The following is a 17081-nucleotide window of genomic DNA, read 5'->3' on the forward strand; positions in this document are numbered from 1 at the left end:
TCTGTGAACGGGGGAGTGAGGAGGCGAGAGGCGGGCAGATGGGGGAGTGAGGAGGCGAGTGGGGGGGAGCGCCCTAGCAGAGGAGTAAGGAGGCAAGCGGTGAGCCAGCAGCAGGGTGACAAGGCAGGCACGGGGGTATGGCTGCAAGCGGGGGAGTGAGGAGGGACACAGGAGGTGAGCAGCGGGTGAAGGAGTGAGGAGGGACACAGGAGGCGAGTGGCGGGCGGGGGACTGAGGAGGTGAGCAGTGGGCACATGGGCAGTGGGTGGAGCCCCTCTTTGGGGAGGCTAGACCCCAACTCCAACCCTTCTGCGTGCACTCCCCCCGCAGCCGGAGCCCCGAGCCCCCCTGCACTGAAGCCACAAGCCTGGAGAAGCCCTGAGCGCCCCCGTGACTGGAGGGACCCCGGGCTGGCTGAAGCTCCAAGTCCCCACCACCTGCCTGGAAGAACCCTGGGCCAGCTGCAGCCATGCCTCCCCTTCCCTCCCCTCCCCACCACCCTATCCCACTGCACCCCAGACCCAAGCCACCCAGATATGTTTTTCATTATTATTTGGATTTCTATTATGTAAAAGCCTTTTTAAATTTGCTTCAGAATAGTTATACAAACAACCACTTTTACCAAAAAAGCAAAAGAAATAATAATGAAAAAGACAAGAACGTGCAAAGCACCTTATTTGTGTTTCTATTCTGTTAGGTCCAGTAAAAAAATAGAGATAACTGTGCATGATTTTTTATTATTGAATCTGCAAAAAAAAAAAAAAAAAAACCCCAACCTTACATAAATATATTACAATGATTTGGATGTATATATTTGCTTATTACTTTATTTATTTTTCCTAAAGTTAATAATTTTAAGAAAAAGTGTAAGTGCGGCCACCAGCAAGAGTTGGTGGCCACACTCTGAGGCCACCAAAAATTTTGTTGCGAGAACCCCTGATCTAGATGGTCCAACTTCCATACTACGTTTGAGCCATAAACTGGGAATTTCAGTAGTGCTTAAGAAAGTTAGGGAACAGGTCCCATTGACTTTCAACATATCAAAAACTCTCCCCAAATCCTTCTTCTAGTTTCCCAGTTAGGCACCTGATCTGCATTTCCTTAATTAGGGGAAAGACTTTTTGAACTTTATGGGAGTTTTGCCCTAGTAAGGACTATAGGGTCAGCCCCCAAATGTTTGCCTCCCCCACCCTTCCCCCCCACAGGAGATATCTGTCTAAGACCATGTCTACAATAGGAGCTCTTTACTGGACTAGGAATACCAGTATATGATACTGGCAGAACTCTCTACTGTAGATGCAGTTTATGCTAACAGAACTGTGCTTTTGTAAGTATAGCATATTCCATCATCCCCCAAGCAAAACAAGCCATACCCATAAAGTGCAATTTTACTGGTATAACTGAACCTACACTAGGGGCTTCTGCTGAGACAGCTGTATCGGTCAGGGATTACATCACCTCACACTCCTGATCAACATAGCTATGCCAACAGAAGTCTGGAACGTAGGCAAGGCCTAAGCTTCCATTCATTTCCAACTCCATTTCTTCTAATAAATCCATTGGCTTCTTGTTTCTGGTTCAAGGAGAGATCAGCAAAGAATTTTAAAAACATTGGTGTTATGCCTTTTTTTTATATAGAAGGCTTGAAAGGCTTTTTAAAAAAACAAAAACAAAAACCAGTGGGTAGTGGGGTGGATATTCTTGTTTTTTGTCTTAGAAATATAAGGAATGTCAAGTCTGGTCTTCCATGGTTTTGCTGATGGACTTCTTGGTGGGAGATCTCACAACTCAATTGAAGATGTGGAAGGGTTAAATCTTTAACCAATAGATTGTGTTCATTAAGTATTAGAGTTAAGTAAAGACCCTCCGGACCTTACTAGAGCAAAACTCCTATAAAGTTCAGAAACCACAAACGAAGAAGTTTTAAACAGTTTGGCATTTAGAATCCCTTTCTTTTGTTCCTCTACTTCCCATCTCTTGGATGTCCTAATTTCACTAGGGCCTTGTCTGTATGAGAAAAGTTGCATCAGGGAACTAAACAGATGTGGTTAAACTGGTGCAACCTGCTCATGTAGACCAACTTAAGTTTGTTTGTTTTTTTAAACAGAGTAATGGGTAAATATTTAGATTAACCTATTTTGGAGGAATTCTGTGCTTCTTGCTATTTCTAATTAAGAAGCAAGCAGCATAGTAACAGAAAATAGTAAATTCCATAAGAATTTAAAACATTTAAATTTCATAGAATTCATGTAATAAGAATATTGTCATTAAAATTCTTGAAGATAACCCAAAATGTAACGTGTGGCTATAAATTAGGCTGGAACTGAGTGACCAGGTTATAGGACTTGTGGAAAAATTTCCATCAAAAGTGCTTTTCGAAGGAAACTTCAATTTTTGATTAAATAGTTCTTCTTCGAGTGCTTGCTCATATCCATTCCATTAGGTGTGTGCGCGCCGCGTGCACGATCGTCGGAAGATTTTCTACCCTAGCAACACCGGCGGGTCGGCTGTGGAGCCCCCTAGAGTGGCGCCTTCATGGCGCTGAATATATACCCCAGCCGACCCGGCGCCCCCTCAGTTCCTTCTTACCGCCCCTGACGGTCGTTGGAACTGTGGAGCGCGGCATAGCTGATCTCCACTCTCCCTAGCTTCATTTGTTATAGCAGTTAGATAGTTTTAGTGTTTATAGTTAAATAGTTAATAGTTAAATAGTTAATAGTTGTAAAGTTGTTATATTAGTTCAGGGGATTAAGGGGGTCTCTCCCCCCTTTTTCTCCCCCGGCACCGGGACCGGGCTCATGCCCAACGCTCCCGGCTTCAAGCAGTGCGCCTCCTGCGCAAAGCCTATGCCCACGAGTGACCCGCACGACTCCTGTCTGAAGTGCCTGGGAGAGTCCCATCAAACAGATAAGTGTAAGATCTGTAAGGCCTTCAGACCTAGGACCAAGAAGGAGCGGGACTTTCGGCTCCGGCAACTCTTAATGGAGGCGGCACTGAGTCCATCCACTACTCAGGCCCCGGCACCTAGCGCCTCGGTGCGCAGTGCCCCGGCGGCGCCGGCAGCGACGACCACGCGAGAGGCGTCGGACAAGCCTCCCCGGCACCGGACCTCGTCGGCACCGCAGGTACAGCAAGTGCCTCGGCGCCGTTCGTTATCCCCAGGGCATAAAAAAGCCCATAAAACGGGGACCACCGTGCCGAAGACGCCGGCTCCCCCAGTGCCGGGGGTAGAGCCGCGTCCGCCGGTGGAGCACCGGAAACAGGTGCCTCCAGCACCGTCGACTCCGGTGCCGAAGCCGTTGAGTCCGGTACGGACAACGTCTCCACCGAGACCGGCGGTGATTCAGTGCCTCCCGTCGACTCCTGAGGCCTTCGAGGCGGCGAGAGACTTGATAGCTCTCACGGAGCCGGCACCGCCCCAACCACCGGCACCGACGGCACCGACGGCACCGTTGACCTGCCCGATCCAGTCGAGGGGGAAACCTGCCTTGTTGCGCCCTCCATCGCAAGGGCTGGAACCTCGGCACCGATCCAGGTCCCGAAGCAGGTCCCCACGCCGCTCGCAGTCCCGGCGCCGAATATCACCTCGGCACCGGTCGTACTCGCGGCCAAGATCATCTTCGCGGCACCGCTCGACGTCTCGGCACCGGTATGATCGTCGGCACCGATCAACGTCGAGACGCAGTTCTCGGCACCGCTACGGTCGACGTTCGACGTCGAGAGGCCGCTCCCGGCACCGGGCATACTCCAGGTCCTCGTCGAGGTCCAGATCCGACTCCCGGCACCGACGAGGTCATCGGCACCGGTCACGGTCCCGGCACCGGTCGCCGGCACCGCGTGGAGATAGAAGATCTCCGGACCGGCACCGTGCGGCACCGCAGCCCACGGGATTGGTCCCGACTCTCTCGGCACCGCCATGGCCATCGAGATCGGTGTCTCGCTCATCAGAGGACCTGTCGAGATCGGCATACCCTCCTCAGGGGCAAGCCGAGGAACAGGACTTGGGCCATTGGCAGGGGATGCCGGAGGACCATTCCCATGGCCCATCTCACTGGTCGTTTTGGACCCCGTGGGCGTACCACCAGGAGCAAGGGGCTCCAATTCCCTCGACCTCTCGCTCGGGTCACTCCGTGAGAAGGGCCCCGGAGTCCACCATCTCTCGGCCTCCGCCAGGGGACACGGAGGCTTCCGTGTCCGTCGCACCTGACGCCCTGGACCCAGACGCGGGTGATGCTCCAACCCGGGAACAGGGAGACCAGGACCGGCCCTTGGATCCGGTTCCACCGGAGGAATCTTCCTCTTCTTCGCCAGACGAGGCAGTGGCGGGCACATCCTGCACAGGCCCTCCTCCGATAGATCTTCGGGCTCACCAGGATCTTCTGCGCAGGATGGCCCGTAATATGGACCTGCAAGCGGAGGAGGTAGTGGAGGTACACGACCCGATCGTGAACATCCTTGGAGCGGATGCCCCATCGAGGGTAGCGTTACCCCTGATCCGCACGATACAATCAAATGCGGATACGATATGGCAAACCCCTGCCTCTATTCCACCCACAGCGAGAGGGGTGGAAAGAAAGTACTTTGTCCCGTCAAAGGACTACGGGTACTTGTACACCCACCCACAACCGTGTTCACTGGTGGTAGCATCGGTGAACGCACGGGAGCGCCACGGACAGCAGGCGGCAGCGCCTAAATCAAAAGAGGCCAAGCGCCTTGATTTGTTTGGCCGTAAGATTTACTCAGCCGGTGGGCTGCAACTCAGAGCGGCAAATCAACAGGCGCTCCTGAGCCGTTACAATTTTAACTCCTGGAACTCTATGGGGAAGTTCAAGGAGTTGATTCCCCAAGAGTCCAGGGAAGAGTTTGGGGCCATGGTAGAGGAGGGTAAGAAGGTGGCTCGGACCTCCCTACAGGCCTCCTTGGACATAGCGGACTCGGCTGCGAGGACCATGGCCTCGGGTATCGCTATGCGGAGGATCTCCTGGCTTCAGGTTTCGGGTTTGCCTCCGGAGCTGCAGCAAACCCTACAGGATCTCCCCTTCGAAGGGCATGGATTGTTCTCGGACAAGACGGACTCTCGCCTACAGAGCCTCAAGGACTCGAGAACAATCATGCGCTCCCTCGGGATGCATGTTGTGGGCCCTCAGCGCAGGCCATTTAGACCGCAGCCTCAGCGCTTCTACCCCCCCCCGCCTCGACAGAGACAAGACTCGGCCCGGAGGCGAGGACGAGGCGGTAGGAGAAGGTGGACCGGCCCTCAACCTGGTCAGAACCAAGGGCCACCAAGACCACCTTCAGGTCCTAGACAGAACTTTTGAAGGTGCGGTCGAGGACGGCGCCCCAGTCATTCCCCAGGATCCAACCCCCTCCTTTCGGGATCGTCTCTCCCACTTCCACCGTGCTTGGTCCCTTATAACTTCGGACCGTTGGGTCCTCCGCACGGTGGGGAGGGGATACGCTATCCAGTTTTCTTCTATCCCCCCCTCCTCCCCCCCTTCCCCGTCCCTCTTCAGGGACCCTTCTCACGAGCAACTTCTTATACAGGAGGTTTCTACGCTCCTGGCCATGGGGGCCATAGAGGAGGTTCCGATAGAGTTAAGGGGCAGGGGATTTTATTCCCGTTACTTCCTGATCCCCAAGTCCAAAGGAGGTCTGCGACCCATCTTGGACTTGCGCGGACTCAACAAATTCGTAGTAAAGTTGAAGTTCCGCATGGTCTCTTTGGGGGCCATTATCCCTTCCCTCGATCCTGGAGACTGGTTCGCCGCCCTCGACATGAAAGACGCATACTTTCACGTTGCAATCTACCCGCCTCACAGACGCTTCCTGCGATTCGTGGTAAACACGGTGCACTACCAATTTGCAGTCCTTCCCTTCGGCCTATCCTCGGCCCCAAGGGTGTTCACGAAATGTATGGCGGTCGTGGCAGCGTACCTTCGTCGGCAAGGGATACAGGTGTTCCCGTACCTAGACGACTGGCTGGTGCGCGGTCGCACCAAGGAGCAAGTTCAAGCTCACGTCCACAGAATAGTGCACACATTCCACGAGTTGGGCATCCTACTCAACAAGGACAAATCCACTCTAGAACCTACCCAGAGAATAGAATTCATCGGCGCAGTTCTAGACTCCAGACGTGCACAAGCCATCCTGCCAGACAACCGCTTTGGCACCATCACGAACCTCATTCAAGGGCTCAAGGCCTTCCCAACTACCACGGTGAGGTCGTGCCTTACCCTGCTGGGTCACATGGCTTCCTGCACGTACGTAACCAGGCATGCCAGACTTCGGCTTCGCCCACTTCAAACCTGGGTGTCATCAATATACCGTCCACATCGGGACAGCCTGAACATGGTAGTCACGGTCCCGAACTCGGTCCTGGCCTCCCTCACCTGGTGGCTAGATCACAATGTGGTCTGCGAGGGGATGCCATTTCACGCCCCACAACCCTCTCTGCACCTGGTCACAGACGCGTCATCTCTGGGTTGGGGCGCCCATCTCAACGAACACCATACCCAGGGCCTGTGGACTACACCCCAGCTAGCCCTGCATATCAATGTTCGGGAACTGATGGCGGTACGCCTGGCGTGCCAGGCATTCCTCAATCTCCTACGTGGCCGCTGTGTGCTGGTTCTCATCGACAACACCACGGCCATGTTTTACATCAACAAGCAAGGAGGAGCACGTTCGTCAATTCTATGCCAAGAGGCCATTCGCCTGTGGGACTTCTGCATCGCCCACTCGATCCATCTCACGGCATCGTTCCTCCCTGGAGTCCAGAACACTCTAGCGGACCGACTCAGCAGGTCCTTCCAAACGCACGAGTGGTCTATCCGTCCGGACATCATACATTCCATCTTCCAGAGGTGGGGGTTTCCCCAGATAGACCTGTTTGCATCCCGAGACAACAGGAAGTGCCACATGTTCTGCTCCCTACAAGGTCGAGCTCCGGGCTCCCTCTCGGATGCGTTTCTCCTTCCCTGGAAAGATCACCTGTTTTATGCCTTCCCTCCGTTTCCTCTGGTCCACAAGGTACTGCTCAAATTACGCAGAGACCAGGCACAGGTAATTCTGATCGCTCCAGCGTGGCCGAGACAACATTGGTACACCACACTGTTGGAGCTCTCGGTTCAGACACCGATCACACTTCCATTATGTCCGGATCTCATATCTCAGGACCACGGTCGGCTGCGTCACCCCGACCTGCAATCACTCCACCTCACGGCGTGGCTGCTCCATGGTTCACCCAGGCAGAGCAGCAATGCTCACACTCTGTCCAACAGATCCTGCTGAGCAGTAGGAAACCCTCAACACGGACCACGTACCTGGCCAAGTGGAAACGGTTCTCCTGTTGGTGCGAACAACGAGCCACGTCCCCGTTGCAGGCACCCATTCCTCTCATATTGGAATATCTCCTCTCCCTAAAACAACAAGGGTTGGCGATATCTTCAATTAGAGTTCACCTGGCCGCTATATCGGCCTTTCACCCAGGGGAACTCGCGTCCTCGGTATTCTCTAACCCGATGGTTGTTAGATTCCTCAAGGGCTTAGACCGGACGTACCCGCAACAGCGTCATCCCGTCCCGACGTGGGATCTCAATCTGGTTCTCTCCAAACTCACAGGTCCTCCATTCGAACCACTAGCCACCTGCTCACTTTTGTACCTATCCTGGAAGACAGCCTTCCTCGTAGCCATCACCTCAGCAAGGCGCGTTTCTGAGCTCAGGGCGCTTACATCTGAGCCCCCTTACACAGTCTTCCATAAGGATAAAGTGCAGCTTCGCCCACATCCTGCCTTTCTCCCTAAGGTGGTTTCTACATTTCATATTAACCAGGACATCTTTCTCCCGGTCTTTTACCCCAAACCACATGCCACTCGCCAGGATCAACGTTTGCATTCCCTGGACGTACGAAGGGCCCTGGCCTTCTATATTGACCGCACAAAGCACTTTAGAAAGACGACGCAACTCTTCGTTGCAGTAGCCGACCGAATGAAAGGCTCACCGGTCTCCTCACAACGCCTATCCTCCTGGATTACGTCTTGCATCCGGACTTGCTATGACCTGGCAGGTGTCTCAGCACCGCACCTCACCGCTCACTCCACGAGGGCCCAAGCTTCCTCGACTGCTTTCCTGGCACATGTTCCGATACAGGACATCTGTAGAGCGGCGGTTTGGTCATCAGTCCACACGTTTACAGCTCACTATGCACTAGTGCAGCAGTCCAGGGACGATGCTGCATTCGGGTCAGCGGTTTTGCACACAGCAATGTCTCACTCCGACCCCACCACCTAAGTTGGGCTTGGGAGTCACCTAATGGAATGGATATGAGCAAGCACTCGAAGAAGAAAAGACGGTTACTCACCGTTGTAACTGTTGTTCTTCGAGATGTGTTGCTCATATCCATTCCAAACCCGCCCCCCGTCCCCACTGTCGGAGTAGCCGGCAAGAAGGAACTGAGGGGGCGCCGGGTCGGCTGGGGTATATATTCAGCGCCATGAAGGCGCCACTCTAGGGGGCTCCACAGCCGACCCGCCGGTGTTGCTAGGGTAGAAAATCTTCCGACGATCGTGCACGCGGCGCGCACACACCTAATGGAATGGATATGAGCAACACATCTCGAAGAACAACAGTTACAACGGTGAGTAACCGTCTTTTTTTCACAAGTACTGTCTTTCCATGGAAAAATTTGACTTTTTGTCAAAAAAGATTTTTTTTTTTTTTTAAACAAAAAGGTTAAACTTTTGGCAGGAAAACCCATTTTCTAACCAGTTCTACTGTCACCTTTCATGAAAAATTCTCAAACAAAATTCTACTAAAAAATATTACATAAATAGTTATGTTTTCTGTATTTCTTTTTCTCATACTGTATTGCTGCACAAAGACATGACTTCTGTTTTTCAGAATACTTCTGTTTCTCATTCTTATTCCACACCTGTAGTGAAGTGGTCAGATTCTCCTCTTTTACTCCTGTGGAATCCATTCACATATGGTTTAGACATATGTAACTGTATCAGAGTAGAATATAGCCCATTATCTACTATTTGTGACTTGACAAAGAGCTGGTGTGTGAAATGATTATGAAGCCACAGAAGGAAATACTATTTTTCAGATAGGGACGAAATAGCCAGCACAAGCCAATGAACTCTTGAGAAACAATTTTCATACAAGTATCAGAGGGGTAGCCGTGTTAGTCTGGATCTGTAAAAAGCAACAGAGAGTCCTGTGGCACCTTTAAGACTAACAGATGTATTGGAGCATAAGCTTTCTTGGGTGAATGCCCACTTTGTCGGATGCATGTCAGGACTCTCTGTTGCAATTTTCATACAAGTATTTGTAGTAATAAGTTAGGAAACAGAAGTCCAGAAAAATTTGACATAGCCAGATTTAATTCTAAATGGAATGTTTCTTGGAGTTTTCCAGCAGGTCCGGTTGAAAGGCTAGATTTTTTTTAACGCTAGGGTCCCATTTTGCAAAAATCCCAAGGCTTACCACCACGCCGATACACACTCCTTTTTCATGTGCTGCTTGGTAGCAAGGGTTATGACTTCTTGTTGTTGTTGCTCAAATATTACTTTTGAGTGTTTTCTTGGCTTTAGGTTATTAATATGGCAGGTTTTATTTCAGACTTTGATAAATATTTTTAACAGATTGTAGGAATACCATAGAAGAAATCTTAATTTAAAACTGTGAAGCCTTCAAGAGAGTAATATTTAAAAAACAGAAAATTTTCCAAACAAAAAACTGTTCGGGAAATTTACATCTACACGTTGTGGCTGGCTTCTGTTATTTATAATGAGATTAATCTACCCACTAGATCAAAACAGCCTAAGAGTTTGGACCTTGAGCTGAACTTTGGCTGGTTTAAGCCCAGTTCTGGTTCAGACAGGTTATGAAAAGTGAAGCAAGTGGAGCTCATGGATTGAGGAATGGCTCCAAACAATGGGTCTAATTAAAAAAAAAAAAAACACAACACACCAGTAGGGGGTCCTCGGTTCATTACAAGCACACCTGGATCTCCAGGCAAAACCACTGTTTGTGGTGGGCATGCCCCATTTCATCTTTGAGACTATCTTTAGCAGCTGCCTGTTTGTCAGCCTGTCTCCATAATCATGATTGTTCTGTTAACTGCTGACTTGTCATTGGAAATACCCTATGACTGAACATCACAAATGTCTGGTAACATTATAGTCACTAGGCATAGCAGATGTTGTGGGGAGCAGAGTGAGGCAATCATTAAGAGAGCTAGGCCATAGTTTTAAAGGTTGAGAGGAGGACTTTGGAGTAGACCTAGAGTTGACTGACACTGTGTGCATGATTTCTTTTTAGTCTGCACTATTTAGATGGTGGGCCTCTACATGCTACATTAGTTGCAGCTTCTGAGGAAACTTCAAGGGTCCACCTCAGCAGTAGGCCAGTCTGGAGATGACAAGAGCATCATCATAAACTTGCTATGGGTCCCAGATCTGTTTATGTCGGTTCCTTGGTCAAAAAGAATTAGATCTAGAATCTGAAAGTTTCAGGCACACAATATATATGCACATGTGTGTACACAATTATTATTGTAACCCACACTTAGATTGTAAGCTCTTTGGGACAGGAGCTGTCTTTTTTTTTTTTTTTTTACACAGCACCTAGCACAGTGAGGTCCTGGTCTGGGATAGTATTCTACTCCTGGGGGAATTCTGCGCCACTGGGCATGCACAGAATTTATGTCCCCTGCAGATTTCTTTGCTTCCCCGCAGAAGAATGACTTTCTGATGGGGAAGCAAAGAGAAGCCACAAGAGCGGTCATGCGACCCTCTCCAACAATATGTTTCAGGAGCCCAGGGCAGCCGGCAGAGCGGTAAATCCTTGTGGGACAGGAGGCGGGACTGGGGAAGACCTAGCTGGTGGATCCTACCTTGCGCCAGGCTCAGCTACTAGTCCCGGCTGGGCTGGGGAGGACAGGACTTCCTCTTCCCTTGCACGGTATATGGGGCCTGGTCAGACCCATCCCCAGATTTCTCCCCTGGCTGAAGGAAGCTCTGCAAACTCCTCCCCTACCCCTGCTTCCTACACCCATTGCTCCTCAGCTGCAGGGGGAGGGATCCCTGTATAGGGAGCTGCTCCCCCATCCGCCCAACCCCCACGCATTCAGACTTCCTCATACCCAGACCCTCCCGCCTCACCTCACCTCCCTGCACTCAGAATCCCTCCTACCCCCGATGAGCCCCACTCCCTTGGCTCTAAGGCAGCAGGAGGTAGAGTAGAAAAGGGCTGCCACTACCAGCCTATAGAGTCATCATTATTGGGCTGGCTACTAGCCAGTCCTAGGACTATGATTGCCAGTAGCAGCTACTCTTAAAAAGCATGTGCTGTTGGCTGAAGAAAGCATTGGTCCTCCAGCCCTACCCCCAGTGATCCAGCACTGGCTGTTAGGGCTGGCATCTTTACCTTTCGTGTGGTGGGGAAGCATTTAGTTAATCTGAAATGTACCCCAAAAGTGTTTTAATTCTTTCATTGTATTGGTGTACATAACACGATTGTTATAGCAATGACAGTAAATATTCTTAATGAAGACGTACGAAAGACGCTTGAAATGCAGTGTGTGGATTTTAAATGATTTTATGCCATTTTTCTTTCAAGACGTATTTTAAAAAAATGTATTTTGGTACTGAACGCAATAATATCAAGAAGACTATGTAATAAATGCCAAGTTATTGAGCAGACATTGATTGTCCCCAGAAGTTTATTGTAAATGAAACAGCACTTACTGTTCTTTGGTATTCCTGGAATTGTTACTATAATTGGAAACAAGAGTTATGAGTTAAGTGTAGCAAAAGAGCAGTGAGTTGAAAAGCAATAGTTCTGACTTATAAGATTTACAAGAAGCCAGGATAGGCTTTTTATTTTTCTTTCTCATTTTAAAGCGGCGGTACAATTTTTATGATTCATTATATATGCGCTTGTCAGGATTTTTAATTTTATGGCTTCACAAACATATTAAAATAGAGTAAGCCCCAGTTATGAGGGACTCTTATCGTAAAGGGAGTCTTTATCATTAGGTGAGTTGCCCTGTTAAAATCCTTGCATTTAAATTCTATCTTTCTGTGCATAAATAATTATTGGCTTCTTTGCATATCCCAAAGCACATTGAAGTCAATGGAAAGATTCCCGTTCAATGCAGTTGGTTGAATGTCCATATATGTTTTGGCTTATAAAACTTCTCAAAACAGCTCCCTTTTGAGTTGACATTTCTTCTCCTTGTTCCCAGACAGGGTTGAATTGCTTCTGGAAAGTTTGAAGAAAATCCATTCTCCTGTTTTGGAAGACCAGACATTCAGATAAATGCAGGTGTGTGTTTTTTTTATGAAATACTTATGGAGGCTATATTTTTTGGCTTTAATTTGTAATGGAATTAGACGTCAGTAGAAGCATTCATTTAGGACTCCTCCCACAATAAAACCTGGGTTCTTTGCCAGTCTAACTCTACTATTGCTGTTTCCTTCCAAACAGTGTTCATTATGCAAGGTGCTATTCCTGATTTTTGTCAAGTTTGCATATGTAGCACATTCCAATCTTAAGGACATTGCATTAAAACTGTCTAGTGCTAATGTTACATTTTGAGGGGTGGAAAAAGCAGTGCCCCTTTTGGTATGGCACATCAAGTTTAAGAAAAGGAAGAAAAGTGTGTTACAAACATTTAGTTGCTTTAGCTGCTTTTAACATATTCAGCTGAAAAAGCAAGTTAGTCAATTTCTTTAAGGCATCTAAAAATTAATCTATATTATTTTTTAGCCAGTAGGTTGTGATCCCAGGATGGTGTTACTAAAGATAATTGGGAATGGGGGTGCTGCAAGACATTGAAATTTTTATTACAATTCTAAAGCTGGAAATTTTATTTTCTTTGAATAACTTTGTTGTGGCCAAAACGTCAATGTAGGGGTATGTGTGGGGCAGGAGCATTGTTGCCATTGATACTTATATTTTAATTAGGGATCACCAAACTGAAAAGGTTGAGAAACCATAATTATATTCAGAAGCCTACTTAAGTGAAGAGATACTGAAATAATTTTCACTTGTTTGGCCTGAACAAAAACCTCGATCTTAGCACCCCAGCCTGAGACCTGAATGTGGCTTCAGCTTTGAGTGAAATATCAAACTTGTCATCACGTTTTCTCTGTGAATTTGTTTCCTCTCTGAATGCAGTATCTAAATGTAAAAGAAGATTGCAAAGCCATGGCTTTCTGTGCAAAACTGAGAAACTCAAAAAAAAGCGAAGTGACCACAGAAGCTCAAGAGCAAGGATTGGAAATATTATTCTATTTGCAAGAGAAGCCTCCCATTCGGTACACCAGTGGCGAGTATACAGCAGAAAACCTGTGCATTGAAGCTGCCCAGAAGTGCTGTGAGTGTTGCAGTATTCAGCTACTACTAAGACAAAATGTATCATAAATAAAATTCATCCCTCTCTGGTCATGCAAAAGTACTCACGGGGTAGGGTCAGGGCTAGAAAACTTTAAGGGACCTCTTGTGGAATTCTTTTTTGATTCTTTCATGGGGAGAAGGGAGAATGAGACTTTCCTCTGCCGAAGAGCTGTTGGTTCTTTATCTAAAATCCAAGGATCCTAGAGGGATGGCAAAAAGCCATGACCCTCCACTCCAACACTGACACTTCCATTTATCATTGACTTTAACGTGAGCAGGATTAGGCTGTCTTTCAAGAGGTATCCTATTACACAGTTAAACAAGGCTATTTTCACTGTAACATACCAGTTGGCAAACCTGTTAAGAAACCCTTTCTGCAATACCAAAGCACATAGATTCACAAGATGGCAGTTGGGCTAACTGGCAAAATAACCATTCCCCTCTCTCCCTGATACTTCTCTCATCTTGTTACCTGTTTTTCCCCACCCTCGTCTCTCACTTCCATGTGTATGGTCACTGGTATGTACAATACTAGTAATACACTAGTGTACTGTAAAGTGAGATTAGAATTATGCACAATTCAAGTTATATAGAAATTTACAACAAAAAGTGTATCTAGTGGCTTCCACTATGGTCTCAGTTCAGCAAAATACTGAAACAGATGAGTAAGCCATTGAAGTCAATGAAATTTAAGCCCACGTTAAAGTGCTTTGATGAAATGGGACCTATGTAACTAGGGTCCAATTATCTTTTTGCTTACAACAGTTTTACACTCCACTGTCTTCAGCTGAGTTATTTCAACATACTTTGATTTGAGGGGAGATTCAGGCCATTTAATCAGGCTCTTATTTATGACTATGTCTGTTCACAGTTTCCTTGAAGCTTCAAAAAAAAAAAAAAAAAAAAGTTGGGATCCCCTCCCCCCCATCTCCCTTTTGCGGTTGAGACATCCAGTGCTCTCCTCATCTGTTTCACCTAGTTACTCTACCCTTTCTTCAGGATGGGGGTAGGGGAAATCTCATGGTTAAACTTCATCAAATATATATTCAAGTTGGCTGCTAATGAAAACCATTTATGATAAATTACAGCAGATACTTAAATCCATTTATTATTTATGTTAATAGTTTAAAAGCTGTCAAATGCCTCTGTATTTATTCTAACACACACACTGTCCATTGCCAGTAACTTCTGGTGTCTAATTTCTAACCACATCTAGTTAGAGTTGCAAAATTTTCAAAGTGTGATTGAGGGAACAAGAAGAACAGTAGTACTTGTGGCACCTTAGAGACTAACCAAAGGGAACCTCCTTCCACCTTCTTTTATGCTAGACCCATAGGAGACACCTGATTTATAGGTCCAAAAGTCCTGTTTGTTTTAATTCCTTGTTGCTGCTGTCAGCCTACCATTTTGTGAAATGCTAGATTTTCAGTAAGCCTCTGAAACTAGTCTCTGTTGTAAATGACTTTCTTATGGTGCTATACCATCAATATGCCTCCAGTGCTGCTGGATTACATGAGAGAGCAGCGAGTATCCTGCCCCACATTGTATAACTGTACAGTTGACATAGTCAGCATTTATTTTCCTCAATATTTTTGGAATTAAGCATTTATTTGAGAATGGATTCAGTAAAAACTGAGTGAGAAGTTCAGGATTTGGCCCAAATTCAGGAAACACTTAAGCACATGCTTCAGTGTTGTCCTAAATAGAGATGCTTTCCTGAAGTTCAGGGTCCTTGTGATGTACATGCTGTCAGATAGTGCACCCTTCTTTTATTGACAAGGAAACCCAAAACAGAGAAATTAGATGGCTTCATCCCTGTGAAGACACTGTAACCTGTTTTTGTTATATTTTAAAGGGAGGTTGTCTTCATTAAAAACAAACAACATAGAAACAAGTCAACAGGCGTGTTTTGTTGGAAAACCCTGTGGTGGGTTAGTAAACTCAGATGGGACAGTGACATCACTTGCTTTCCTACCCTTCAACTCAAGGAAAAGGGATGTTTTTGGTTTTAGCAAAACAAACCAAAGAAATAAATCACAGAATTTTGAACAGTTTTAATAGCACACTCCCTCTCCTGGGAGCTGTTGAAAGTGGAGTTCAGCTTTCAGTTTGTGAGTTCATTCATTTATTTTTTCTTTTTAACAGCTGTATCTCCATTGTGCCACAATCTCTTTGCACTATTTGAGGAGAGTAGAAAACTCTGGTATGCACCAAACCATGTCTTCAAAATAGATGACAAGACAGCACTCCGGCTCCATTATCGCATGAGGTATGTTGGGATAACTGAAAGATGAATTATTTCAAGATTCCAGTGTGCGTGTTTTTTCAAGAATTGTGTGGCTAGTGTAACATTTAGAGCTGAACTCAGTTTAAAAAAAAGCAAAAAACCTTTCACAGCAAAGTTGAGAGATTAACAACAGGAAAGGCTGAAAAGGTCTCCAGAATGTGTGCATTTTCTACATAACCTTAAAACAACCCCAAACCACAAAGCTGTAAGTGACAGGACTAACTAAAAATTCAGAGTGCAAACAGCTGAGCGCCATGGTCACATCGTAATATTCTGTATTTCTGTAGCACTTTCCATCTGAGGTGTTCAGAGTGCAACTATTAATGAATGTAGCTTCACAAAATGTTCTTGTGAGGTAGGAAAATACTGTTGTTATTCCTGTTGTATACACTGAGAAACTGAGGCACTGAAAAGTTAAGGGCCAAATTCTGTGTCTCCCCCACACGGGGAGTGGGGGAAGGAGAAGGTTCAAAATTGTTCAGCGTTGGCTTAGCTTGGCTCCCATTGGATTCCCATCAACTTTAATGGGAGCAAAGTCATGCCAGTGCGTTTGAACACCCGCTCTCAGCTCGAAGGGGAACTGGTGCAATTCCATGGTGGGATGGGAGAGAGCACAAGGAAAATTCAGAACTCTGTGAAAGGGATCTGCACATCATCAGGTTGTACTTTATTGGTAATTCCTGAGCCACAGCACATGGGGGCTAGTGGACCTGTGACTCCATAGATACACCAACCATTCCTCTCCTCCTCAGAGGAGAGTGCAGACAGCTGTAGTAGCAGCTGGAGAGCAGATTCACCATCACTTTGCAGCCTAGGGAAGGTTTTCTTCCCCTTTGGATCTGGTAGAAATTCTAGTACAGACCCCATTCGTCTTTCTTCCCTGGTGTTTTCATGTTAATTGTTTCCCCTCTTGTACCCCAATACAGTTACTATTCAACATCCTGTACATTGTAAGTGAGGCCCTTCAATTTCAGTTTTTACCGACTTTTGCCGAAAAGTTCCTAGGTGTTACAAAAGTCATTATTTTGTTTTTACATATAATTTGAATTTTGGAAGCTCTGGAACTCCTCAGACCTGGCTCCTCCCTCCAGAAGGAGAGAGGGCAGCTTGGTAACCAGGTTACTGAGCCTCCGTGTCACCTTCCAGTGCGGGGATCTGGGTCAAAAGTACTGGAATGACCCAAGCGCTGGTGTCCATGTTGTTGTCAGTCTCATGCCTACCACATACACATTACCAGTTTTACATGCTAGCATAAAGTTATCATCATTCAAAGCAAATTAAAGTTAGTTAATGCCTTTTCCTGTTAAAATGGGTTGAAAACAACAACAAAAAACTGTATCCAACTGCATTTCAGAACATTAGGGTTTTTTGGAAAGTTGCATAAAAAC

The 17081-nt window shown here is 47.1% G+C and overlaps 1 protein-coding gene across 3 annotated transcripts in view; it reads left to right on the plus strand.

Annotated features, from left to right (window-relative positions):
* The window catches only part of JAK1 (Janus kinase 1), a 93558-nt gene that overhangs the window by 41963 nt on the left and 34514 nt on the right, over positions 1-17081 (plus strand). The window contains exons 2-4 of one of the 3 annotated variants that reach the window (XM_034779921.1): positions 12253-12332; positions 13188-13386; positions 15552-15675. In XM_034779921.1, the coding sequence (XP_034635812.1) occupies positions 12327-12332; positions 13188-13386; positions 15552-15675 (329 nt within the window). In that variant the 5' untranslated portion in view covers positions 12253-12326. Of the gene's footprint in view, positions 1-12252; positions 12333-13181; positions 13387-15551; positions 15676-17081 lie in introns of those variants that run through there. The other 2 variants (XM_034779922.1, XM_034779923.1) reach the window with 2 other exon arrangements.

The sequence above is a fragment of the Trachemys scripta genome, chromosome 8, assembly GCF_013100865.1.
Source record: "Trachemys scripta elegans isolate TJP31775 chromosome 8, CAS_Tse_1.0, whole genome shotgun sequence".
Taxonomy (NCBI): domain Eukaryota; kingdom Metazoa; phylum Chordata; order Testudines; family Emydidae; genus Trachemys; species Trachemys scripta.